This window comes from Actinia tenebrosa, unplaced genomic scaffold (assembly GCF_029948245.1).
Source record: "Actinia tenebrosa isolate PJP-AT-01 unplaced genomic scaffold, QUT_ActTen_1.0 PGA_scaffold10__47_contigs__length_13832649, whole genome shotgun sequence".
Classification (NCBI taxonomy): domain Eukaryota; kingdom Metazoa; phylum Cnidaria; class Anthozoa; order Actiniaria; family Actiniidae; genus Actinia; species Actinia tenebrosa.
In genome coordinates, this window is record NW_028292570.1 from 1,086,776 (window position 1) to 1,112,875 (window position 26,100).

Here is a 26,100-nt window from a genome sequence, read left to right on the forward strand (position 1 = left end):
TTTTTTTTATCTTCAACTTCGGAACAGCTAATCGCACAGTACATAAAAAAGGAACTGAGGAACGCTTTGCGCACCACAGGTAGCCCAACCACCGAAAATTAAATTATGTCAACAGAAAAACTGCAATATATTCAGGTTCTAGTTTTGAATTTTAATCTAATTAGCAAAAGAGTTTTGCCATCTGATAAAGCGGATGCAATTAAACCGTGAAATAAAATCATTAATGCTAACTAATAGTATCTGTTTAGCGACTAATAATTGCTATCACTCAACCAGAACATTTATTAAACGAATGACACAAATGGTCTCTTGTGTATTTGTCTTTGTATGATGAATGTTCTGGCTGAGTGATAGCAACTATTAGGCACTAAATTGTATACTATTAGTTAGCATTCAGTTTGATTTTATTTCACGGTTTAATTGCATCCGCTCTAACGCATCTCAATATAAGTAAATCTGTGAAATTTGAATGCCTTTCATTAAAAAGAACCACAGTTGCAAGCCTTCAAAAGTGTGAAAAGTTTACAAAGAATGTATGGTAACACAGGGGCTGCTGAACAATCTAAAAAGTGGGGGTTCTAAGATTGGACAATATAAGGGAGATTACTATGGGAAAATAAAAAAAAGCGGGGGGCCAATAGCGCCTGCCCTCCGTAACCATACATTCTTTGTAAATTTTCAAACTTTTGACAGCCAATAATTCTGGGTTTTTTTAATTATGTTCAAACTTGCCAGACTTATTAATCTTAGGATGATTTCTTTAATCACAAAATTTGTTCCCCCTAGACCTTCCCCCTATAAGATGACTGTGGTTTTCCATATTCTGCAAAGTCCATTCCAATGGCTAGTTGTGAAATTGGTTTTTCACTGCTACCAGTTAAGAGCATAACGGTACAGACTGATTATTTTTCAAGAGTATCGAAAACCCCAGTGAAATTCAAAACACTACCCAGTCTCTTGCTCGTTTCTAAAGTGGCCAATTATAAACTTCGTTAAAGGTTATATTACAAGAAGAATAAAAAATGCAAACTTTCCCTCTGCATTTTCAAGGGCTTGGGACCTTCTAGCAAGCATGCTAGGCAGCATTAAAAGTTTGTTAACAAAAAGAAGTGGATGCTGAAAGAAAACAGCTTTGTGATGGCATTTCCTCCATCAAGGGGTCCACAACCCTCCTCAGCCTGTCAAGCTAAGGTGGCCAGGCTAATTAACCGCCGCCCAGCACTCGGCGTTGGATGGAAACAAGTTGTTGGTGAGCAGGACATTACATCATACTTTTTATAATAAGTTCATGTTCCCTAAGTTAATATAAAACAGTATAACAGTGGGAATTTCCACTTTTTTTACCATAAGAGGCAGTATTGACTGGTCTCCTGGATAAAAGACATGTTCAAGAAGAGTTGTATGCAAGACCAGCAGACATTTCCTCGACCAAGGGGTCCTCCAAATGTTAAGGTGGCCAGCACTCACAACAAGCAGGTTTTATGGTTGTTGCTGTTTTTCTCCCTTGTTTTTCTTCTTTTCATTTTTTTAATCTTTCTTTTTCTTACAGTATTTTTTTGTTTTTTTGAGTTCATCCCTCCACTGTTCATAACTTTTCGTTTGAGACGCTGCACAATGCCAGTTCCCAAAGTACTGCCTGTGTGATGCAGGGTCTCTTGGCTGTTTACATTGACCACAGACAATTGGTTTATCAGTGCGCACATATTTTCTAAATGTAACACTGGATGCTTCTTTTTTCCTTTTTTGTTTTTGGTAGTAATATCTTTTATCTCTAATTGCTGTTTTTTCAGATAAGCCTGACACACCCACTTGCACTGTTGTGGTGGCTGTGACCTGAATTGACATGGGCTTCGGCAGGATTGGAATTTCATGTTTAGTTGCAATTGAAAGAGGTGGTGGACTATAAGAAGGTTGAGTGAAATTTCCCATTCCTGAGGTGTTTTCAGGAATTAATTGAGATGGAATAGGAACTAAAAGATATAATTGAGGAACAGCTGATGGCAATGGAACAGCTGATGGCAACGGAACAGGTGATGGCAATGGAACAGCGGATGACAATGGAACACCTGATGGCAATGGAACACCTGATGGTGGCGGAACCTCTGATGATGGTATGGTTATAGGAAGTGGCATTGATCCTTGTTTAACAACACCCAGATCTTTCTTCTTCTCAATCTCCTGGCTTGTGTACCTGAAATGAAATTGTACTACTTAAAATACAGAAAATAAGAGCAGTAATCAGACAATATTTGGCCAGAATTGGAATTTGTTCACTCAAATCTTTGCATTACTCAGCCCTGTGAAATGAAGCTGGAAATTCTTAGGAATTCCTAGGAATTTCCTAGGAATTCCTAGGAATAATGGCCTAAGAATTCTTAGGAATTCCTAAGAATTCCTAGGAATTAAGGTGTAAATTTTCACGGTAATTCGAACAAGAATTCCTAGGAATTCCTAGAAATTCTTAATTAAAATTCAAAAGGAAAATAGACCAGACAATTCCTAGGAATTCTCAGGAATTCCTAGGAATTTTTAGAAACAATGTAGTTCATGGTTCTTAGCTTGGATTTCTTAGGAATTGGTAGGTATATTTGAGAATTCGTGAGAATTTCTAGGAATATTTAGGGCTAGCTGGGTGTTGTTGTGAATATTGATTAAAAGAGAAGAACAAGGAACCAGAAAATTCATATGAAAAATATATTTCGAGGATAAAAATAAGAATGCAAGTTTTTATTACACATTTAGGGTCAATATCCGTGTAATAAAGCCATGAATAAAAACCATATCAGTGAAGTGATACGATATCACTTCACAGTAAACTGGGAACTGGAATGTTTTTCATTTTATCGACCTTAAATGTGTAATAAACAAATTATTACATGTTAAGAACTTGATATCGTTCTTATTCACTCGTTTTTCCGTATCATATCGCTCACTCGCTTGGAAAAACTCGTGAATAAAAACGATATCAAGTTCTTAACATGTGATAATCTCTATATATTAGACATAGTAAAACATGTGAAATACAAATTTACATGTTTTAATACAAATTTATTTCACATGCAAAAGAATGTGAAAATATATTAATTTTAGATCTGAAAATACTGTGCATGTGATGTAAACTACTTAATTTAGATATCTGAATTAGTTGATCTAATACAGGTAGTTTTTAACTATAAGAAATTTATAAATAAGCTTTAATTACACCAAATTTACAAGGCAATATTGACATCTCGTGCTAATAATTTATAAGTACAGCACTTCATCATCAGTTAGGTTAGGTTTTCAGGAGGTTAGACCTACAAATTCGAAGGGTAAATTAGTTACATTATATAAAAGAAACAGGTTCCATATCTCAATACAACCTTCCATGAATAGTAGATTTAAGAAAATGCTATGATTTTGACCTAAATATAGCCTCCTAGATTGTCACACTTCAATGTTGTAAAAATCGGTTTGTAACAGAGGACATTTTGATCGCTTACCTCAGCGAAATCTCTTGGAAATTCGTTGATCTATACCAGATTACCCTCAGGTTATGAAGTATCACATATTAGTTCGTTGTTCTCCGTTTTTCTCAGGGGATTTCAGGCTATTTAGAAGCACAATTCCCCATGAACCATCCATGCTTAACACAAAGAACGATTACAATAACTGAATGAAGAGTCCGCCTAAATTCGAACTGTTGAATCAGCCAATCGGAGCAAGCAAGGATATCCAAATATGGCAAACCGTATCCAAATATGGTCAAAACTCTACACCAGTCCGGCTCGGTTAGTCATGCCAACATGGCGTCTATCAACGTAAATCTCGTTACTTTCATCGATATGATTTATTGAAAGGTATAATTTAGGATGTTTAAAGAAGTATTAAAAACATGTTGGAGATGTAGTATAAACGTATTCATCGATTCCTCAAGGTTAGAAGTGTAGTATTATCTAACCTTGAGGAATCGATGAATTTCTCAAGGTTAGATAAATTATGCATTTGTTTTAAGAATATGGTAGTTAACTAGATATTTCATACAATATTTACTGTAAACTCTGATTGCCAAACTAACATTTTGATTCCTAAAAATTCTCAAGACTTCTCAGATGACTTTGGTAGAATGATAAGATTCTCAAAAATTCCAAGCTTTTCTCAGTGATTGAAGGTGTGATTCCTAGGAATTCTCAGGAATTCTAACATCAAAGATCTAAAGTGTTAAAATTTAATTTGCATATTTGAGAATTGTTGGGAATTCCTAAGAATTCTTAAGAATTCCTAGGAATTCCCAGAAAGTTGGGAATTCATTTCGCAGGGGTTAGGCCATATTGACCAGTATGGCTGAGCTAAGACCACCTTTGCCAATTATCATGACTGACAGCTGACTGGCCATTATCTTAAAGTGCTTATAAGCCTTTGCACAATATTTTCAGAATTGATTCTTTAGATAGTGGATAGTTGATTGTGGAAATATTTTGTCATTTGAATGTCAGGTCTTTGAGATACGATGGTTTATATTCCCAATATATTAATGACTATGTTTTCAAAAAATGTCCAGCGTTCAATATTAAAAGTTGCCACAAAATAACTAAAATCCCTTATGTTACGTCATAGTCATATTATTGGAAATATAAACCTTCATATCTCAAAGACCCGACATTCAAATGACAAATTATTTTTACAATCAACTATTCACTATTTAAAGAATCAATTCTGAAAATATTGTGTAAAGGCTTATAAGCATTTTAAGGTCTGCAAATAGAATAATATTTTCAGAAAGTGCCCATATAAGAACCAGACAGAGGCTGATAAATGTTGCATGACAAAACAAAGTCAAAAATATAAAAGCTGGATGTCAATTAATGTAGCCACCAATCGGTTCAACTAAAAATAAAATATTGGTAGAAAATTTGAACTAAATTTTGCTCTAGAGAGTACATTGGTTTAGAGTGGATGCAATTAAACCGCGAATAAAATCAAACTAAATACTAACTAATAGTATCTATTTAGTTACTACTAATTGCTTAGTCATCACTCAACCAGAACATTCATCATACAAAGACAAATACACAAGAGACCATTTGCGTCTTTTGTTTAATAGATGTTCTGGTTGAGTAATAGTGACTATTAGTCACTAAATAGATACTATTAGTTAGTATTTAGTTTGATTTTATTTCATAGTTTAATTGCATCTGCTCTAGTAAAATTGGTGCTAAAAACCAAGAAAATGATCCAACTAAAAAATAAAATATTGATAGAAAATTTGTCAATATTTTGCTCTAGAGAGTACACTGTTTTAGTAATATTGGTGCTAAAAACCAAGAGATTGATTCAACTAAAAATATAATATCAGTAGAAAATTTGAACAAAATTTTGCTCTAGAGAGTGCATTGTTTTAGTAAAATTGGTGCTAAAATCAGTGGGAGGTAACTCTACCGTTAAGCTTCTGTTGAAGAAAAGACTGCACACAAATAATTAAGTCACTAGCCCTTATCTGTGTACCAAATTTGAGCCAAGAGTGGGGGAACGTCTATCACACTCTGCCTGGTTCTGCATGGTCCTTAATTACATAGACACTTTCTTCATATGTTGTGCTTACCATTGAAAGAGTGCTGTGGGGTGGATCTTCACCATCTGTATCCTAGTCCCTCTCATAACTAAGGGATTGTCAATAACAACATCTCTTATTCTTTCGTATGCTGTGCAAATGAGATTCCATTGTTTATTGCGTCTCGTTGAAAGTACTGGCCCAGGATACATTTCACAAAGCATTTTGATGACAGCTTCAACATAGCTATTGCAATCTGGCCATTGGGAGTACTGTCTGCCACAAGAATGAACATTAACACTGTTATTATTTTCAAACCTTAAAAATATTCTCTGGTTTTCTGTCCCCATTAAAGTGTTTTATTAAATATTTGTTATGAATCTTGTGTTATGATAGGTTGGGAACCAGTGGATTATGGGAGCACTCAGCATGCAACGCACATTTTCTACTTTGTCATTTGTATCCAAATTAACAGTTACTGTAATTTGTATATACACACTGTCATGAGCACAGCAAAGCTTTTTTATTTCTTTTATAAAAAAATTATAAAAGAAATGAAAAAGCTGTTTGCTGTGCTATGTGTATACAGTCAATTCAAAAAATGTTGTCGTCGACCGGCTCAAGCCTACGCGACTGGACCGAAAGAAATATGGGTAAAATTCACTGAAGCGGTTTAATATTCGTTCTGAATTAATTGTTCCCGCTAGTAGTGAAGATAATAATGGCGAGAAACAATTCAATCCATCAAATGCATGTCTTTGGGTTTAGGGAAAGAAAAATAAAGTAGTTATGATTCAGTTCACAATTCTGAAAATATCAAGGCATTAAAAAAACGGTTCGTGCTGTAAACCAAGGTTCGTGCTGTAAACCAGGTATAACTAGTCAGATAAGATTATGGAGTCAACTCAGCTTCAATGATTACTACCCAGAGTTCCTTTCGGTCCAGTCGCGTAGGCTTGAGTTGGTCGACGACAACGTTTTTTGAATTGACTGTATACAAATTACAATAACTGTACAGCAAGCAGCTTTTTTTTCCTTTTATAAAAAATTTATAAAAGAAATAAAAAAGTTGCTGGCTGTGCTGTGTGTAGTTATAAAGCACTTGGAGATTGGCAGAACACTTGAGAAGTGTCTAGCAGCACTCAGCTGTACACACAGAACAGGCATGTTTCCTATTTCCACATTCCTGGAGCAGGAACTACAGGATCACTCCTATGCCCTTGCCTAGCTTTGTCCTACATTTACTTCTAGTAAATGTATGAAATTTATAATGGGATTGTGAAGTGCAAATTGATCTGCATCTGCTTCCCCACCCGAGGGCATTTATATTTTTTCTAATGATTTTTCCCAATGTTTCTGCAACCTAACCGTCTCCAATGTCTGGCACTTTGGATACTATTAGACTACATCAACCAAGGCCACCCAACATTAAATCAAATTTACATATCACATTTGTGGCGCCGAATAACAAATGATTTGATAAAACCTGGATTTTAAACTGTTTTTTTTTTTGTTGTTGCTGTTCACTCTGATCATACAAACACTTGTATAAAGTAATATATTTTTGTACAGTTTCTATTGTTTAAATTCTCAATCCTGATTGGCTAATTCGTATGAAAATTTGTCTGGGTTACCTTGGTGGGTGTAGTCGCACTGTAATCAAATTTACAACAAGCCAAGTGCAATCCTAGTTATTATGATGACAGTTGATACATGTTCCAGTGTAAGACTCCACAGCTAGTTTCCCATGGGAAATAGGCTGTCAAGTCATAGGAATATTAATCCCTCATGATAAAGGCAGGGTTTAAAAGGGATTTTCTAATTCTCCCTCTCTGTTGTTGCATAAAAAATGACATTCCCTTGACATGTTTTCCATTCTTTTTATTGTAACGCTAGGGAGCATTGTGTGACGACTGACACTGAAATCGGATGTGAGGGAGACTGCCTCCCCTCTTGAGCCTGAATTTTTTTAATGACCTTGCCCCACAAATAATAAAATAAATGGTCAATATACACATAAGAAACAACAGATTAAGCTTTTATAAGTGATCAAATTCCTGACCCAGGCGCACATTTGCTCTTAAATCCCCACCCCTGGCCCAAATACCACCTCCTCCCCCACCCCCCCCCCCCCCCCCCACAGGACTCACACTGATTGGTGCATAAGGGGTCATAAAAGACTGGTCTCTTACCTTCGTACAAAATTGGTGCGTTGCTTATCATGGTCTTCCATGTTGTTCCACAGCCTGATAATTTCTTGTGCTTGGGAGTTTGAAATATAATATTTATCCCTCAATAATACCAAGACAGACGCAAGTGCTCTTACTTTGTCAATGCCCTCTTTGTCATGCCCATCAGATACAGTAGAGTTAAAATCTAAATAAATGAATTTTAAAAAAATCGGAGTCAAATTAGAGTACAAAACAGTACTAAAAGCGTGCAACCTCAAAAAATGTTTGTAAGCTTAAAAAGCAACAGCCTCATTTGAAAGCAATAAACAGAACGATATATACACCTACATGCAAGAAAGTTGTCATACGATATTAGAACATTAGTAATTTAGTGTGAAAGGAATACATTAAAAGACAAAAGAAAAAGTTCAGTTTCAGTGATCTTCTTTTGTTTTTTAATAAAATTCCTATCCCACTAAATCAATAATGTTCTATTTTCGTATGACGACATTCTTGCAAGTAGGTGTATACATGAATTGAAATAAACTATAAAAGAATAGCTTAGATATTTTAAGTATTTTTAGAAACAAAGAATAGGTTATCTCCAGTGTGTCAAATGCTTGTTACTCGTGACTACTGTGACTTGTTCTATAGATTGGAAAGCTGGTATCGTTTTTTTTTTTTTGGTATTGTGATGTCACCTGTGCTGTATAAATTATATCAATCTGGAGATAGACCCAAAGATAGAACACAAATATTGCAACCAATCAGTTACCTGCTTGACCATGATCAAGATGAGCAGAAGCGTCGACATCCCGTGTGCAACTCGATGCATTTGACACCATTATACTTTTGCTACTGTCGCTCTGAACAAGAAATTTGAACAATACAAGAAAAACTCATAAATCTTACTGCTTTCCTCCCTTAGTTCTAATATAGCAAGATATATGATAGAGATGATAGCTGATAGAGACATGTGAATAATGGTACAAGGTGTTAAAAAGAGGTCTCTATCATTACAAGCTGTTTGTCTCGCTTTGATGCAAAGGCACGACTACCTTTCAACTGTGAAGGGGACTATTGAGTTTGTTTGATGTGTTGTTCTCTCCTATGCTACGAGGGTTTTCTCAAGTTTCCTCCCTCCGTAAAAATCAACATGTGAGTTGAGTGTTGTATGTTGTAAATATAGAACGTAGTGGTAGTGCATGTGGAGGGAACCTCACGGAAGAGCCCCGTATTGGGAGTGGTGGTTGTAAAATATTATTATTACTATTATTATTATTATTATTATCATTATTATTATTATTATCAGGGTTCGTGCTACATTTTCGTTACAAAATTTAAGGACTTTTTGAGCACTTTTCAAGCACAAAAATTCGATTTTCAAGGACAAAGTTTTTTGTATTAGAACGTGGTTTAAACATTGATTCAATGTTACAGTGCAGCTAATTCAGCCGGGGCCACTACGCTGAGATAAATAGATTTTTAAATATATGCATTTTTACCAGAGAGTACCAAGATATTCAGCTAGGCTATTTACAAACTATACTCAAATTCTTCAATCAATTTCAATTGTTATATATTTTAAAAGGAAAATTAGAAATAGCATTAAGTTTGCATTAAATTTGAAGAGTATCCCAAGAGTTTTGGCGTTTTCTCTATTTTCAAGGGCTTTTCAAGCGCCCTTAAAAACATGTTTTCAATTCAAGGAGTTTTCAAGGGTTTCAAGGAGTAGCATGAACCCTGTATTATTATTATAGTTAGCACTTGATTAGACAAAACATAGGAATTCAGTGATGCATGACAAGGGCACGCGCGGGCGTTTACTAGAGTAACAACTCAATACGCAAATGAATAGATACGAAAATGCAAACATGAGAAATTATATGAAGGAAAAGCATGTACAATAAAATATTGTTTCAGTTTTTGTAAGTGTGTTTAAAAATATTTAAAAATTTGCGCCCTTGAGTAGCACACATGCACTAGAGTGCACGCACTAAATCCGTGAACATTGATTAGTACTAATTAGTACTATTTCATACAGAATCCATTGTTTTCTATTGTTTATTTATCACCATTTAGTACTAAAAGTTAGTATTTGTTTCACGGGTTTTAGTGCGTGCACTCTAGTTTAGCCGTCACGGCTCGCCTATAACCGTGAAACTTTAGTAATACTAAATAGCACAATTTCATGCAAATTCCATTGTTTTCTATTGTTTAATTTAGCTTTATTTTGTACTATTTAGTAATAAGTGTTTCACGGATTAATCGTTTGTACTCTATAATTTGCACTCTATTAAGCTATTATCCTGACAAAATAAAGGTCGCTGAACTATAAATTTTCTTTGTTGCTGAGAATAATTTTAGGCTTCAGTGAGCGTGTAAGTACGATAAACAATAGAAAACAAGACAGCTCTATTCATGAAGCACTCGAGTAATCTTAAAATTACAATGCTCAATTCAACATGCACTGCTTGATCATTTAAATTAAAATTGATCATTTAAAACTTTGAAATAAATATATCTATCATTTCAAACGAGGAAATTTAAAAGTGCGGTATGACTCACAACTTCCAAAGGTTTACATTTGCAGTTCTCGAACTGCTTACTCTTCTTCTGTTCGTCGTGGCACTTGTCAGTTGTTGGCTTCAGCCATGGCTCTTCACTCTGGGTTCTTCGAAACTTGGGTAATTGGGCCATAATCTAGGAAAAAGAAAAAAAGAAAAACCAAAGACAAGCAAAAACACGTGCTATAGAATACAGAAAAAAGCAAGATACTTATCGCTCGATATCTCTGGCTCCCTCCTACTGTTCTCGTACTGATTCTCGAATTCTAGATTCCAAAGGTTTCTAGAATGAAATGTGAAAGAAATATTTCATTCGGTGTTCAAAATTCGAGTGTTTTTTAAGCTTTTTTCGCCAAAATCTCTATGAATCCCTTCCTGATTTTTTGAATCACTCAAGGACAAGAGTTGCTTGGATTCCGTGGCAACGGTTTATTGTTATTTTACCGGTGCTGATTGGTCAGGCCTTTAGATTTTACCGGTGCTGATTGGTCGGGATTTTAGAATTTAACGGTGCTGATTGGTCGGGATTTTAGAATTTACCGGTGCTGATTGTTCCGACCTTTTGATTTTACCGGTGCCCGTTGAGCTGAGGGCATTGCATTTTACCGGTGGTGATTGGTGAAATTTACCGGTTGTGATTGGCTCCTGCTACCTCGAAGATTCGCTTGGACCCAACCCTTCGAAGGGGTGCAATCTTCGATGTAGCAGCGACCAATCACAACCAGTAAATTCCACCAATCACAACCGGTAAAATTGACAATGCTCTAGAATAAAAAAGTTCTAAAAAACCACACGATTTTTGAAAACCTTATGAACTCTTTCTTGCATAGATCATCATAGAAACCCTTGGAATCTATAATTTGTTAATCAGTAGAAGAGCAGTTGGAAGAAGCAGGATATCGTGTAATTGCTTGTCTTTTATCTTTTCTTTTTGCGAGATTTAGTCCCTCAGTGTTACCCAAGTTTCGAAGAATCCGAAGTGGATGGCCATTTCTTTTTTATGTTAACCTCAGAGTCAATGTAATAAATGCTAATCCAGATTTAAAAAATTACATTTCATGTATTTTTTATTGTGCTGCAAGGATCAACAAACTGTGGTGTGATCGCCCTCAGCCACAACTTATAAGAAGTGTTCCCCTCTTGACAGGTGACAGATCCTGACTTTGCCTGTGGATTGTTACTGTTAATAAATTTCTCTGTCCACATCCTGTCTGTAAGAAGACTGGTCGTGTGATTTGAAGGGGCAAGGTCATTAAAATTCAGGCTGGAGAGGGGAGATTATATCCAAGTAGCATAGAACTTTTACAATAAAAAGAATGGAATACAAGAGAATGACATTTTTATGCAACAACATAGAGGGTCAGATTTTTTGTATGGGCTAGCCAGCAAATCCATTACCCCTCCCCCTCCCAGCTGGGTTTTCAATCATATTTTGATTAGCATTTCCAATGATTCTACCAAAAGAATCCATGAAATATGATTTTTTTTATTCTTTTATTTTATCATAAATGTTATAAGTGAAACTCTGAAACTCAGAAATTTACACTGTACTACCAAAAATAGTTGACCCATAATCCCTTTTGGGGAAGGCCGTCAACTCAGCTGTCAGACCCTCATAAATGGAAAGATTATTAGAAACTGGTCATTATCTAGGAAACAGGGTGGGAAAGAAATCAATGAAGAAATCACTGAAGGATGAGGTATTTTTTTATTTTTAGATGACAGGCGGCAGGCATATAAAAATACATTATCAGAGAAGTGGTTAGGTTTTTTTAATAAAAAGCCTCATTGTGTTGCTCAGCTACAATCAAAATTCATTGTTATATTATTGATTCTATAATTCTAGGAAATAAAGAGAAGTTGAATTGGCTCCAAATAAAGACACACTGTACATGTATAGAGCGTTTTCACGTGGGGTCCACATACATTTTCTATCCTCCGGGAATTGAACTCTATTTTTATTCAAATACTGTGCAGAAAGTTTCTATTGTTCATGGCTGCCTTCTCACGTGAGTGAAAACACTCTGTACTGATAGATATATAGTTTGGCTGTTTGTGATTTACATAAATTCAATTCAATTCACATTCAAAAATTAAAGTAGAAAAACAGCATAACTAGACCCTATGCAAAAAGCCATAGACATTTCTAATAGAAATTTTATTGCAGTGCTGAAGTCATCATAGCTCACATTAGTAGATGAGCAAAATTTCAGTGTTCTAGCAGAAATACCTGAAAAATAACATCATTTCAAAATTAGAAGGATTTGTATGGGAAGGCAAACTAAGCCCTTGGTTGCCTTGCTTTCATGTTTTTGGCACATTTAAATTGCTTATATAACTCAGACTACAGATATTTACCTTCTGGCTTTAAAACTACACTGCACATTTACCTTATTCACTACTGATTTTTCAGTTGGTAGCAAAATAATTCCTCATTTGATTTATGAAAATTATACAAATGATTTTTGCATAGGGACAATAGGCTTCCTGGTACAAGTCAAACTTGGGGAACAATAGTGAAACATTCTATTTGCATGTATCAGGGGTGGATGGATCCAGTAATTGGCAAGGGGGGTGTCGCTGATTAAAAAAAATTGAAGATATAGTAACGTCATCAATAATCCTGATCTGACTTATTCAATTTGTAGATTAATTTTTTTGAGAATTAATCTTATATAACTTAATCTTGAGTCAGACTAAAAATTTGAGAAACAGAAATCATAGTGAGGATTTGAGTGAAGCATCTTGTAGATATCATGGTTTATTCTTTCAATAATATGTAAATGATGTGATCTCATAGGAGACATTTGAGTTTTAATATTTGTCATCATTTGTAAATTTAAGGACTGATTAATATGAGAAAACAAATTTGCAATAACTTTAAAACCCTTGATTAAGACAATATTCTATAAACCTTGAAATCTACAATAACATGCATCAATCAAATCATATGAAAATATTTTACCACTGAACTATTCTCTTCATGCAGAATAATGAACTATACGCTTTTAATACTGCTTAATGGCTTTGTATTTGAACGCTAATACGGATAGAATTTTTTTCTAACGAAGTAACGAAGAAAGGCTGACAAATGGAGGCTGACATTTATCCCATTTATCTGTTGGTTTCTTGACTTTCTTGCTCTTGGTACTCACCTCTCGAGCCTTTTCTGTATCAAAGTCCCGTCTAAGAATCGTTGAAATCTTTGGCATTCGGGCCATTTTACCTGAAAGATCACAAACAAAGAGAAAAAAGCACAATACAGCAAGCAAGAAATATAAAACTCATAAAGAATGAAGTCGAACCTTCGAATACCGTTCCTTCGACATAAAAATTCTCCATAGTAGCTCCAGATGTCGTTTTGGTTGATTGGTCTACTCTAAAATGATAAAAGCTGAGACGATATCACTCAATTTACGCTTTTTTAAGAGCAAACAAGTTTAGTTTTTCTTCGATCAAGCCGAAAACTTTGAAATAAATACAGTATCACTCAAGGACAAGAGTTGCTTGGATTCCGTGACAACGCTTTATTGTTATTTTACCGGTGCTGATTGGTCGGACCTTTTGATCTTACCGGTGGTGATTGGCCCGTTGAGAGCATTGTATTTTACCGGTGCTGATTGGTGGAATTTACCGGTTGTGATTGGCTCCTGCTACCTCGAAGCTCACCCTTCGAAGGGGCGCAATCTTCTCTGTTGAGTTCCAAAATTGAATTCCACTGAATCGACTTGCGTCACAAGCTGCCCCGTGAACAAAAAGACAATATAGATCGATAGATCTTAAAAAAATTTTTTCGCAAAGCTTATAACGTTTTTAGTTTTACGTAGCTTCAACTCAAACTCGATCACCGTAAATAGCTTTAGTTTAGCTTTAGCTTTAGTTGCTCATCGAATTTCGAACTAATTCAGGATACGACTGTCTGTAAAAATCAAACAAAATCAGAAATATGTGGAAAGGCTCAAATTTTCGAATTCGCTCTACTTTTGGATTTTAGTAGTGCATGATGAAGGAAGAAACGCTGTGTGGTTAGTTTTGAAAAATACTTTTTTGTTTTCGAGAAATAGGGAAAAATCGGTTTGAGCTCCAGGGACGATTTTCGCTGCCAAAAGATGGCTGAAAATTGCTTACTTTCGCTTGGTCCGTGTATCAAAACTATTAATCCAAATAGCCTTCTAATACTTTCTGCCAAAAGTACAACTCTTATTTGCTCAATTAAGAGTAGTTTCATAAAAATCGAACAACTCAGAATTATTTTACACAATAAAAAGCAATGGGCACTGAGTTACAATGCTGGTCAGTGCATCTCGAAAACTGCGAGTTTCCCTATGTGCCATCCTTCCAAATCTTATGAAATTATAGTCAACAACTATTGGGAAACTACTCTTTTGAAAAATGTATTTTTTATTTTGGGGAAATAATTGTGCGCTTTTTGCGAGAGCTTTTATTTTGACTCATTAAATATGCAGAAATCATTGTTTGGCGATTGCGTGACTAAAGACTTCTCGAAATAAATTCCCTTGAAACATCATTGTTTTTCAAATCTAGTCTATACAAATAAAAGAAAACATTAACATACTAACCTTCAACACGAAAAGGTCTTTTCCGTTGCTCCATTCATCGGAGTTATCAAGAAATTAGAATTGGCAACCGTGGCGTTGGCTTGTTTTATGCAACCGATTTCCGAAAATACCATCTATCAGTACCAGTCGACATGCACAGTTCGTGTTTCTTTACAAACAACTAGTCAGATTTCAATAAGAAATATACAGAATAGTATACTAAATTCGATTCCTACAGAGTCCAGTAGGTTATTCTAGCTTTACTGGCAAGTTGTTTAGTTGTTACAGTTGGCGCGAGAAAAGAGCGTACCGTAGTTTCTTCCGGTTCTGTCCATACCCTAGTGGTCTTGGAATTTTATGTATTATCCTTGGCAAGAAAAAGAGTCGAGATATGCATTATTATGCCATTTTAACATTAAAAGCCCTTTGTGAGCAATTTTAAAAGTGGTTCTCTCAATAGATTATGGTGGAGTCGGCTAGGGGCACCTGTGCGAACTACTATGCCATACTGCTCCGTTTTGATATATTTCATTAAATAATTTTGTTTCCTGTGATTAGTTCCTGCACTAGATTTCTCTTTAAGAAGCCAGCTTGTTGCAAGAGAAATTCCTGTTTTCTTTCTTTCTCCTTCGTTAAAAAACAGTGGTCGGTGCACTATGGTCCCACAACACGATCTGCACGCTGGAATGCTGTCTCGGTATAAGTTTATGACGACAGTTACTCGCAAACAATTGCCGATCGATCTGTTAAATATTACAGACCAATTTATCAACGCGCTACTGACTAGTAGTTCTTGGAAGAAATAGCCAAAGGTGGATCCCTGGCCTTATACTGTTCTGTATATTTCTTATTGAAATCTGACAAGTTACTGATAGATGGTATTTTCGGAAATCGGTTGCATAAAACAAGCCAACGCCACGGTTGCCAATTCTAATTTCTTGATAACTCCGATGAATGGAGCAACGGAAAAGACCTTTTCGTGTTGAAGGTTAGTATGTTAATGTTTTCTTTTATTTGTATAGACTAGATTTGAAAAACAATGATGTTTCAAGGGAATTTATTTCGAGAAGTCTTTAGTCACGCAATCGCCAAACAATGATTTCTGCATATTTAATGAGTCAAAATAAAAGCTCTCGCAAAAAGCGCACAATTATTTCCCCAAAATAAAAAATACATTTTTCAAAAGAGTAGTTTCCCAATAGTTGTTGACTATAATTTCATAAGATTTGGAAGGATGGCACATAGGGAAACTCGCAGTTTTCGAGATGCACTGACCAGCATTGTAACTCAGTGCCCATTGCTTTTTATTGTGTAAAATAATTCTGAGTTGTTCGATTTTTATGAAACTACTCTTAATTGAGCAAATAAGAGTTGTACTTTTGGCAGAAAGTATTAGAAGGCTATTTGGATTAATAGTTTTGATACACGGACCAAGCGAAAGTAAGCAATTTTCAGCCATCTTTTGGCAGCGAAAATCGTCCCTGGAGCTCAAACCGATTTTTCCCTATTTCTCGAAAACAAAAAAGTATTTTTCAAAACTAACCACACAGCGTTTCTTCCTTCATCATGCACTACTAAAATCCAAAAGTAGAGCGAATTCGAAAATTTGAGCCTTTCCGCCGTATGTTTGATTTTTACAGACAGTCGCTCTTAACTATTAAAATTTTTATCAACCCATTTTTGCCTTCTTTTTTGTTTGGAGATATGGAGTTTTACAAATCATTAGAAGCCGAATAGTCGGGTGAGTGAGTTGGGCAGACGCAGTTTGTAAACGAAGACAAGTCTAGACTTCACTTTCGTGACACTTAAATGGTCTTTTTCGCGGGCTCAGAAAAGTTAAATTTTGATTTTTCTCTCCATAAACTTTCAGTTTACAATATTTAAAAACGAAATAATGAAATCCTCATAAATAACCTTTCAATTATGATTTTCTTACCACAAAGTTTTAAGGAGGAAACTTTTAATCAATTTTATGCCGTTTTTAAGTCAAAAAAGAAGAGAAAAAAGTCGTTAGATATAAAAATTTGAGAAAAAATTTGGAACGCTTCACGAATTTGCGTGTCATCCTTGCGCAGGGGCCATGCTAATCTTCTCTGTATCGTTCCAATTTTAGTATATGTGCTGCCGGAGCAAGCACAATTACTATGTATCTGTCACTGTATTTGTATGAGGAAACAGAATCTCATTTATACATGTGGGATTCAAGTAGAATTAAACAATAGGAACATTACGCATGCTCAGTGAACGCATGACGTCACGCGAAGGTTGTTGATGACGGTGTATGATTGATTGATGAGTTTGCTCTTGACCGACATGTGGTGGTGAACTTCCGTCATCCACGATTATATTACGACCCAAAAGGGTTTTTTTTCTTGTTAAAACGTCGAAATAACGTATTCAAGGAATAAATTTATTTGAAGCTGTCAACTTCTCAACCTCTCAACTGATGTGTGGGAAGCTGAGCATGATATGAAACACATGTGGTCACGAAACTATTTTTTAACATACATTAGGAAACAATTATTCATAGTTTTCTGGCTTAAGAGAAAGAAGCAGATAAAGAAATTGAGGTACTGGTCAAAATCGAGTTTAATGGTTATTTTTGCTATTTTAGACCAGGGTAAATAAAAAGCGTGACAAAAGTACTAAATCTTTCCACACGATTTCTGTTCGTCTTTACGAAGTTGAAAGCAGAAAGTCGAAAGCAGAATTCTATTCGAACTATGTTTTTTATTATTTATTAACCACTTTTATATCAAAAAAAGAAACAAAAATAAAACATTAGAAACATTTTTTCTCCCGTTGGTCAGCGGTGAAAGCGGTTTTTGCTTCCGTAGCAACAGAAGGCAGAAAGCCTTTCGACTGTCATAGCAACAATTGTTTCTCCCGCCAGCGTGGTTTGTTTACAGTGCGTTGAAATTCCATGTGGACTTGATTGAAAAATATCAGCTGAATTCTTGATCTTAAAATCAGGAAATAAGCTCACACAAACTCTCCGAAAACTCCGGAGAAGGATTGCTAGCTCAAGCAAAGAGATGGCGACAGAATCAAGGAATGATTTGCACTTAACGTCGACAGGAATTGCTCATCATGTTCGACCAACACATCCTTTTCCTCCTTCTGGCTTCAGTGTAAGTTCCTCGTAAAATTGTCGTATTTAACTACTTATTTTTACTTCTTGGACTCCTTTATTTATAAATTACTGGATCTAGATAATTTTCCTTTCTATTAGAATGATATTATTTATGATATTTCGTTTCTAACTCCTTTATTTACTTAGCATTCCTGAACTTATTAAATATCTGTCTTCGGATATTTCGAAATGTTGAACGAAATAAGAACACCAAAAATGACAGATTTTTGCCTCAGGACTGTTTTTTAATCACATGAACACACTCAAATCCTTGATAATCAAATCTAAATGAACTTTCACCTTTCAAGAGGGCAGGCAATGGTTCTTGTATGGCCTCGCATGGAAACTCGTGAATAAAAATGATATCAAGCTCTTAATTAACACGCAATAATCTCTCTTACCTTGGTTTTCAGAGAACTATTGGTAAGGTCTACCCACCTCCATTGATGAATGATGACTTTGTTCCAAAAGATGAGTACTTTAAGACAACCACAGGAATAACCCATGACTACAAGGCCCCAGGAGGGATACTGAGCCAGAAGCCCCTGTACAAAAAGGCTCCTGGATCCTGGAATGTTAAATATGTTGAGGACAACATTGCAAAGGTATCTATTTTCATATGGCTTTCTACCGTAAATATTTTCAACTTTATAAGACAACTGAAATACTATAAAAAAGTAATTATAGAATTAGACCTCATGACCATGTTGGACTTTGAGGTCCCTATATAGTAATAATTTTTAATGCATATAATGCAATATTTTATATACTGTATTTACTCATTTAGACGCTGCAGTGTTTATTTAATTTCTCAGGGTCCAGCTGCGGCATTTATTTAGGGGTGTCGTTTTATTCGGGGGCAGCGTTTATTCAAAAATCACTTTATTAAATGAGACTTAACGCAAGAGCAAAATAGTACAGTCACTATAATAAATTTCCCTTGCTGGTTTAAGCTTGAAATATCATTAACTTTTCCTTTATCATTTATTATTAATTATTATTTCCTCTAATAAATTATTCAGGGGCGGCGACTATTAATATTTTTAGTCCCAGGTGCGGCATTTATTTGAGGGGGGTGTCTATTCGGGGTTGGCGTCTAAACGAATAAATACGGTATATGCACATATATATATAGACTCAGATTTTCTCTTTTCTTGATTGCACTTCTGAAGATGGCAATTGTATTGCTGAAACATGTATAGTAAAACCACGAGTTTACATATGATGTATTCTCTACGATCATTAGTATATTTGCTACTCTACTATCTGATGCAAGAATCATTGATATCAGGGACAAAGTCCTCTTCAATTGATGGCTGTCATTCAAGGCATTTCAAACAAATTATGAAAAACTCGTTAATTACCGTCCTGTATCAAATCTTAAGACTGTCTCTAAAATTATTGGAAAAGTTGTTGCTGATCAACTTTGTGCTTATTTGTCATCTAACAACATGCATGAACCTCTTCAGTCTGCTTATAAACAACTTCATAGCTGTGAAACTGCCCTGACTCGTGTCCATAATGACATCCTTAAAGAAATTGATAATCGTTCTGGTGTTGCTATGGTTCTTCTGGATCTATCTGCAGCTTTTGACACTGTTGATCACACTATTCTTCTTGATCGTATGTATTCAAAGTTTGGAATTTGTGGAACAGCTCTTAAATGGTTTAAGTCATATCTCTGTAATCGTTTGCAGTATGTTTCTGTTCATGGTTCGTTCTCTAAAATTGTTGATATAAATTGTGGTGTACCCCAAGGTTCGGTCCTTGGTCCGCTTCTCTACTTGTTGTACACGTCACCACTAGCTGATATTCTCCGTCGTCACAAAATGTCCTTCCATTTCTTTGCTGATGACACCCAATTATTTATGCCTTTCAGTTGCAATGATGATATTTCTACTGACTTAACTATAAAAAGAATTGAAGCCTGTCTCTGTGAAATAAATGACTGGATGACTGAAAATAAACTTAAACTTAACAAAGAAAAAACTAAACTCCTTATCTTGTCCTCGAAGTATAATCCTCATCTGTCTACTCCTCTTCTACACTTTGGCGATCAGGTTATCAAACCATCCTGTAATGAAAGAAATATTGGCGTAATCTTTGATTCTGTGATGTCAATGGTTCCTCATGTTAATAATATCTGTAAGACGTCGTTCTATCATTTGCGTAACATTGCTCGTATTCGTAAATTTATCTCCGTCCATACTACTGAAAGACTTGTCCATGCTTTTGTGACATCCAGGCTTGATAATTGTAATTCTCTTCTATATGGTTTACCTAATGCTCAAATTGATAAATTACAATATGTTTTGAACTCTGCTGCTCGTCTTGTAACTCTCTCCAAGAAGTATAATCACATCACTCCTGTCCTTTGTTCTCTGCATTGGCTTCCTGTGAAACATCGCATCAATTTCAAGATTCTACTCCTCACTTTCAAAGCACTTCATGGTCTGGCTCCTGTCTACTTGTCTGATCTCATAACTGTGTATAAACCTAAAAGAACTCTCCGCTCATCCAAGGAACTGCTTCTCGTTACTTGTCCGTACAATCTTAAATCTTATGGTTATCGTTGTTTTTCTGTGTCTGCTCCTGTTCTATGGAATTCACTACCGTCTCCTCTTAGAAACACTTCATGTCTAAAAACTTTTAAGAAAGACCTTAAGACTCATTTGTTTAAACTAGCTTTTGAATTATAATTTATATATATTTTACAGCGCTTAGAGCCGACTTGTATAGGCGCTATATAGATCATATTATATTATATTATTATTATTATATTTTGGAAAGGGGATGAAATTAGGGAGTGGGTCACACAATTTTGAACTTCTTAATATATAAAAAGAGATGGGCTGTATATATAACATACATTTGCACCTCATTTGCATTTCCTGAATGGAAACTTGGAAGAGGTAGTGCTTATATTTATTTTTTCAACCCTGGGCCAGCATTAAAAAAGAGCTCCTTCAAATCCAGTCCATCCCATTTTACTTTAATATGGCTGAGTCCTTCATGGAAACACTTTGTTGGTCTTCACTCAAACCATATTTTGTTGCAACAGCAAATTCTACAATTCCTTTAGCATCTTATTGAGATACAGAACTGTAAACTAAGTTAATCACAAAACACTGAAAATTGCTGGAATAACTTTTCTGACTCGTCATATAAATAAGAAGGTATTACATGTAAGTCTACTATGATAGCTGTTATATTACCCTGTCATACTATTTTTTAGCTTACTAGGGTTTTCAATTTTTTGCAAACTTGGTAGTTTCAAGCTGCACACTGAAATCTGTTTTTTTGTTGTTGTTGTTGTTGCTACACTGTCAATCAAAAATAATCAGTCGGTACCTTTTATATTTTCAACTGGCGGCAGTGAAAAACCAATTATAGATATAATTTCCTTTGTATGTAAATTGCCTGTTTCAAATCATGTGATATTGTTTACATGATTTTCTCTAGATAATTATTGCTTTATCTTCCAGAAATTTATTTATTCATATTCATTTGGATATGAAATATTTGAAAGATACATTTCCCTAGATAACATCGATATCAGGTTAATAGCATCACATGATTTGAAATGCGCAATTAACATACAAAGGTAGCTATAGGTCTATTTCACAACAACAAGCCAGTGAAATGATTGAAGTTCGCAGAATATCAAAAACAGCAGTAATAAATGTTTTTTTCATAATTTAAGTTGAAGGTAAAGCCATGGAGACGGCCTTTAACAATGGGTTTTCAATGCAGTGAGATGAAAGCGGAGTACACAGGGAGACCGGGTGTCAATCTGGACACCAAGTTCAATGCTGGAATACAGCCATTCAATCTGTCAGATCATCATAGGGAAGGAAACAGCAAGGTAATATTGAATTTTTTTAAATAAAATTAATATTCGCCAGGCAGTTAATTTATTGAGTACTAGATTATCACAACTTAATATCATTGACCCCAGTTGAATAGAAATAAGATTGATTTTGATCACTTTGTATATTTACTGTAAACTTATTACCTGCATTTTTTTACGATAATCTAACATAGAGGCTTTAGACCATCATGTGATGGCAGCCATGTTATGGCAGGAAGAATACATTCAATTGTTTTACATGAGAAAGAATTCAATTCCAAAGAGCAAAGAAATTTTATTGGTATGGCTTCTAACCACAGGCAGTCCAAGCTGGATTATAGGCACCAGCAATACAAGTGATGCTGCAAAGCCTCTATTGTGCACAAACATGACTGTACAGCATATCATTGAAGGTTTTATAAACCTTTATTATATTAATCTACTTTTATCAATTCTTATAGAGTTTAGTGCCATCAACCATCAATAGGAGCATTGCTGGCCAGAATTTCTACCCAAGAAACAGAGGCATTCTAACGTATCATGCAGATCCATATCTTACAACTACACAGAAAGATCATAGAGCATTTACAAAGTAAGTTGAACCTCAATTTTTGATAAATATTTATTTCAGTTCACATGGTGTAAGCATTAACATTTATCAGAAGTCCAAAATATTATTAGGCGTTTTATAGTACTACTAATAGTGCAATGCAAAAAAGTGGGACATGTAATGCATTGTCATACTTTTTTTTTTGCATTGTTATACTTCAATGCACTGGCTTTTTGTTGCCAAATGAGGCCTAGGTTTTACTTCTCATTTGGTAAAACATGTATAGGAATACCTGTGTGTAGAAGTATGCAAATGCTTTAATATAATATGGTAATACTTTTGCACGTTGCACTGTAAAAATTAAAATGGAGAGTTTATAATGTGCATTATGTATAGCTGGGCAGTTCCAGGTGTTCGCATGATTAGTGGCTATACCTAACAGCTGGAATGACTGGGTTTTTTAGTAGTAGTTTTCTTTCTAATATTACTATGAAATGAAATAGGGGCTACAACTATAAGAAGTCACGATCGCGATTACCAGTAAATAATCATTATTATCATATGACCCGTATTTGCCCGTGCGTGCGCTCTTAAAAAAAAACCTTCAGGAAAATGGTGTGAGCAGGGCCGTACGAATCCGTACGGCCCTGCTCAAAACCTGCCACTTTCTTTTAATTTTTTTTTTTTCCGTGAGGGTCATATCATAAAATGCTTATTGACTTAGTTAGGTCGGGCCATACTGGAAAATATTTGGCTCTCATTCATTTGAACAGACCTCACTGCGCTTGGTCTGTATGCCATCATTTCGAGCCACTGAGTCAATAAGTACATAGCATTCATTTAATTATGCAACCGCTCAATGCATGTGCAGCTGGCTGTGTACTGCTTGTGTCAAAATTGTACAATCATGCCCACAGGGCATCATAAACACAGACTAACAGCTGTAGATTACACAAGTATTTTTCACTATGATAATATCTGCTGAAATCTGCTGTCCTATTATTACAAGTGCTCCCCAATCACACATGCAAAATCTTACAATATTTGTCATCTCAACAAACTAGCTAAGTAAGGTTTTGGTGGGCGTCAATCAAGGCATTTCTATGATACACCATAGGTTTGCATGTGCCCTTGAAAAATTTCAATATTTTCTGAAATGTCATGAAAACAAAATGACATCTACTATACTATAAAAACCATATTTATTCACAATGACAAATTGTATGATTATCTTCTCCTGGTGCATGTTTCTCTGACAATATTGTACTGCTCCCCCCACCCCCTTCATACAATACTATCCCCTTTTTAGTCATTCACATCAAATTATTTAATAGTCGTGGGAGTTTTATTTGATTCTAATTTCAAATATCTTTGAATTGCAGACATGAACTAAGCAGATACCCAAAGAAGGAGTATGCTACCTATTGGGAATGTGAAGGGTACCCCAAAGTTTGGGGTCATGGATCCAAGCATAATCCTTTGCCGCCCAACTCAGTACCCAGACAAGAAGGTCCCATGAGAGATGAACTAATTTTTAGGGAGCCTACGACAATCCCAAGGCTACCCAAATCATTGCTACCTGTGCAACACAAGTAAGTAAAATAAACTCAGAGGCAGATGCAGGGGTGGGGAGGGGGTTTGGGACGTAATTTTTTTTGCTCAAATTTCAATTTAATATTGTTTATAATTGAAATATTTATCCTGCATCCACCCCTGATATGAATTCTTTAGTGCTGTGCTGAAATACTGTAGATACAGGAACCATAGCGTGCTAAATTCATTTGCTTTTTCACTTGTAGGGGAATGATACCACTTCAGAAAGAATCCTACACAAAACCTCCAGATCGCAAACAATGGGAGCTCTTCACTTGTGATGTTCCAAAGCCTTGGCATTCACCATTAGAAGGTATACTCACTGGGGAAAAATACAACAAGCTGTCAGTTTTTCTAGAAATAACCATGCCAATATAAATAATGGTATTCACTAGACCTCTTTTACTTGGGCATAGAGTTAGCCCATTCCAAAGCACATTTATTCCTAGAGTATTTTTTCTTTGTTTAAAAGTTGTACATGAGAAGACACAATACTCAATTTATGTGTATTCTCATACTACTCAAAAAAAGAAAGAAAACATTTTGCCGAAGGTAAAAAGTATAGTATGTATACAGTATACAACTAATAATTGGCTACTACAGATTTTTTTCTGGCTCCGCCAGAATTTGGGTAGGGGTGTTCTGCTGAGATTCTGAAAGGGGTACCCTGTTGATGACAAAAAAATTCGAATTCGTAGACCCTGTTTATGACAAAAGATATAATTTATTGCACTGAGTTCCTGTTTCAATTATCATGTCATCTCGCGTATCGTTTTTTTAAGACCATGCATAATAACCAGTTTCGGTCAATACAAAAGTAGAAACCCTGAATATGACAGGAAACTCAGGAAGAACTTGGAACTTGAGTGAAATTGCATACCCTGTTTATGACAATAAGCTCGAAAAACCATACCCTGTTCATGAGCGGATTATCCCCGTATAGTCCATATACGGGAGTACCCCCCCCCCCCCCGGGCTTCTGACATTCCTTTGAGTATTATAAATTCTGTAAGGTCTATTTGATTGAGTCATATATGATGATGGTGATGATGCTGATTATGCATGAGTGTTGATGATGATGGTGGTTGTGATGTCATAATGATGATGCTGATAATACTTGATAGCATGTTGATGATGATGGTGGTGGGGATGTCATGATGGTGGTGATGATGCTGATAATACATGATAGTGTTGATGATGATGGTAGTTGTGAAATCATGATAGTGGTGATGATGCTAATTATACATGAGTGTTGATAATGATGGAGGTTGTGATGTCATGTTGGTGATGGTGGTGATGATGCTGATTATAATGATCATGATGATTGTGTGATTGTTGTGATGTTCTTGATAATAATGGTAATTTTGATCTTGCTGACAATAATGATGGTTATGATGGTGATGATGGTGGTTGTGGTGATGACGGTGGTGTTGTTGATTTTGGTGATGATGCTGATAATGTCAATGATGATGATGGTTATGACTTTAATGTTGATGCTAATGCCAATATTGATATTTAACTCATATATTCAACTAATTGATTGACAGCACCAACACAGGATCTAACGTTCATGGTTCCCAAGATCCACTCAACTGAATACCAATATTACGGAAGTGGCGAGACTGTCAATGTCTAGATTTCCGGTTCTGGTTGTCAAAAATTTGTTCAACATAACACAGGAATCTCAGAAACGTATTTAAATTAACAACACGCTTTTTATGAAATAATGGTATGCAATATATTTTATATTTAGGTGCAAAGTAATTGCGGCTTGTCTTGCATTAATCAATTGGTATCAAATACTAGATACCACAGCTTGACATAAAAAAGATGAGCAAAATAAATAAAAAAAATTAAAAAATTAATTCATTAGAGATTCCCATTTTATTGGAAATCAAAACTTGCATGACAGTATTTTTTCATGATAGAAACATATACTTAGTTTCGTTATTCACTCGAAATTGATCTTTCTACTTCACTGATGTAATCATCCGTAATTGTTTTTTGAATAAAGTATCATCATTATCGAAAGTGATGAACATTTTTTGTTGCAAGGCTTAATGGTATTCTCGCAATGTCCTAATGATAAATGTTAAACAGGGAAACATCAAATTTATTGATACCCTGAAACAACCTCTGGGCTGATC

General features: G+C 35.3%; 3 protein-coding genes, 2 long non-coding RNA genes and 1 other non-coding gene across 7 annotated transcripts in view; 1 reads left to right on the forward strand and 5 right to left on the reverse strand.

Annotated features, from left to right (window-relative positions):
* Positions 1 to 1,112: 1,112 nt before the first annotated feature.
* On the reverse strand, positions 1,113 to 10,654 carry LOC116299788 (uncharacterized). Its single transcript, XM_031708500.2, has 5 exons — positions 10,270 to 10,654; positions 8,477 to 8,567; positions 7,723 to 7,906; positions 5,582 to 5,806; positions 1,113 to 2,191 (listed from the first exon to the last, which is right to left on the reverse strand). Exons 1-5 carry the CDS (start codon positions 10,399 to 10,401, stop codon positions 1,528 to 1,530), a joined length of 1,296 nt encoding a protein of 431 aa, XP_031564360.2. The 5' UTR covers positions 10,402 to 10,654; the 3' UTR covers positions 1,113 to 1,527.
* LOC116299789 (uncharacterized) lies at positions 3,178 to 3,890 on the reverse strand. Its single transcript, XR_004197516.2, has 2 exons — positions 3,483 to 3,890; positions 3,178 to 3,296 (listed from the first exon to the last, which is right to left on the reverse strand). It is a non-coding gene; the product is annotated as an uncharacterized LOC116299789 (long non-coding RNA).
* Positions 10,655 to 12,025: 1,371 nt separating the features above from the next.
* LOC116299784 (uncharacterized) lies at positions 12,026 to 18,425 on the reverse strand. Of its 2 annotated transcripts, none has more exons than XR_004197514.2 (3): positions 18,362 to 18,425; positions 13,424 to 14,008; positions 12,026 to 12,498 (listed from the first exon to the last, which is right to left on the reverse strand). It is a non-coding gene; the product is annotated as an uncharacterized LOC116299784 (long non-coding RNA). The 2 variants fall into 2 exon arrangements; XR_016119121.1 differs by lacking the exon at positions 18,362 to 18,425 and adding an exon at positions 14,849 to 15,996.
* LOC116299791 (U6 spliceosomal RNA) lies at positions 16,858 to 16,964 on the reverse strand. Its single transcript, XR_004197518.1, has one exon. It is a non-coding gene; the product is annotated as a U6 spliceosomal RNA (small nuclear RNA).
* LOC116299783 (stabilizer of axonemal microtubules 3) lies at positions 17,655 to 25,984 on the forward strand. Its single transcript, XM_031708498.2, has 7 exons — positions 17,655 to 17,958; positions 18,374 to 18,565; positions 21,664 to 21,825; positions 22,272 to 22,402; positions 23,743 to 23,952; positions 24,160 to 24,266; positions 25,501 to 25,984. The coding sequence occupies exons 1-7, from the start codon at positions 17,863 to 17,865 to the stop codon at positions 25,587 to 25,589; spliced, it is 987 nt and encodes a 328-aa protein (XP_031564358.1). The 5' UTR covers positions 17,655 to 17,862; the 3' UTR covers positions 25,590 to 25,984.
* LOC116287129 (harmonin) overlaps positions 23,187 to 26,100 on the reverse strand; it is a 45,663-nt gene continuing 42,749 nt past the window's right edge. Inside the window, exon 21 of the mRNA XM_089026439.1 lies at positions 23,187 to 24,275. Coding sequence (XP_088882565.1) covers positions 24,260 to 24,275 — 16 coding nt within the window. The 3' untranslated portion in view covers positions 23,187 to 24,259. The remainder of the gene's footprint in view (positions 24,276 to 26,100) is intronic.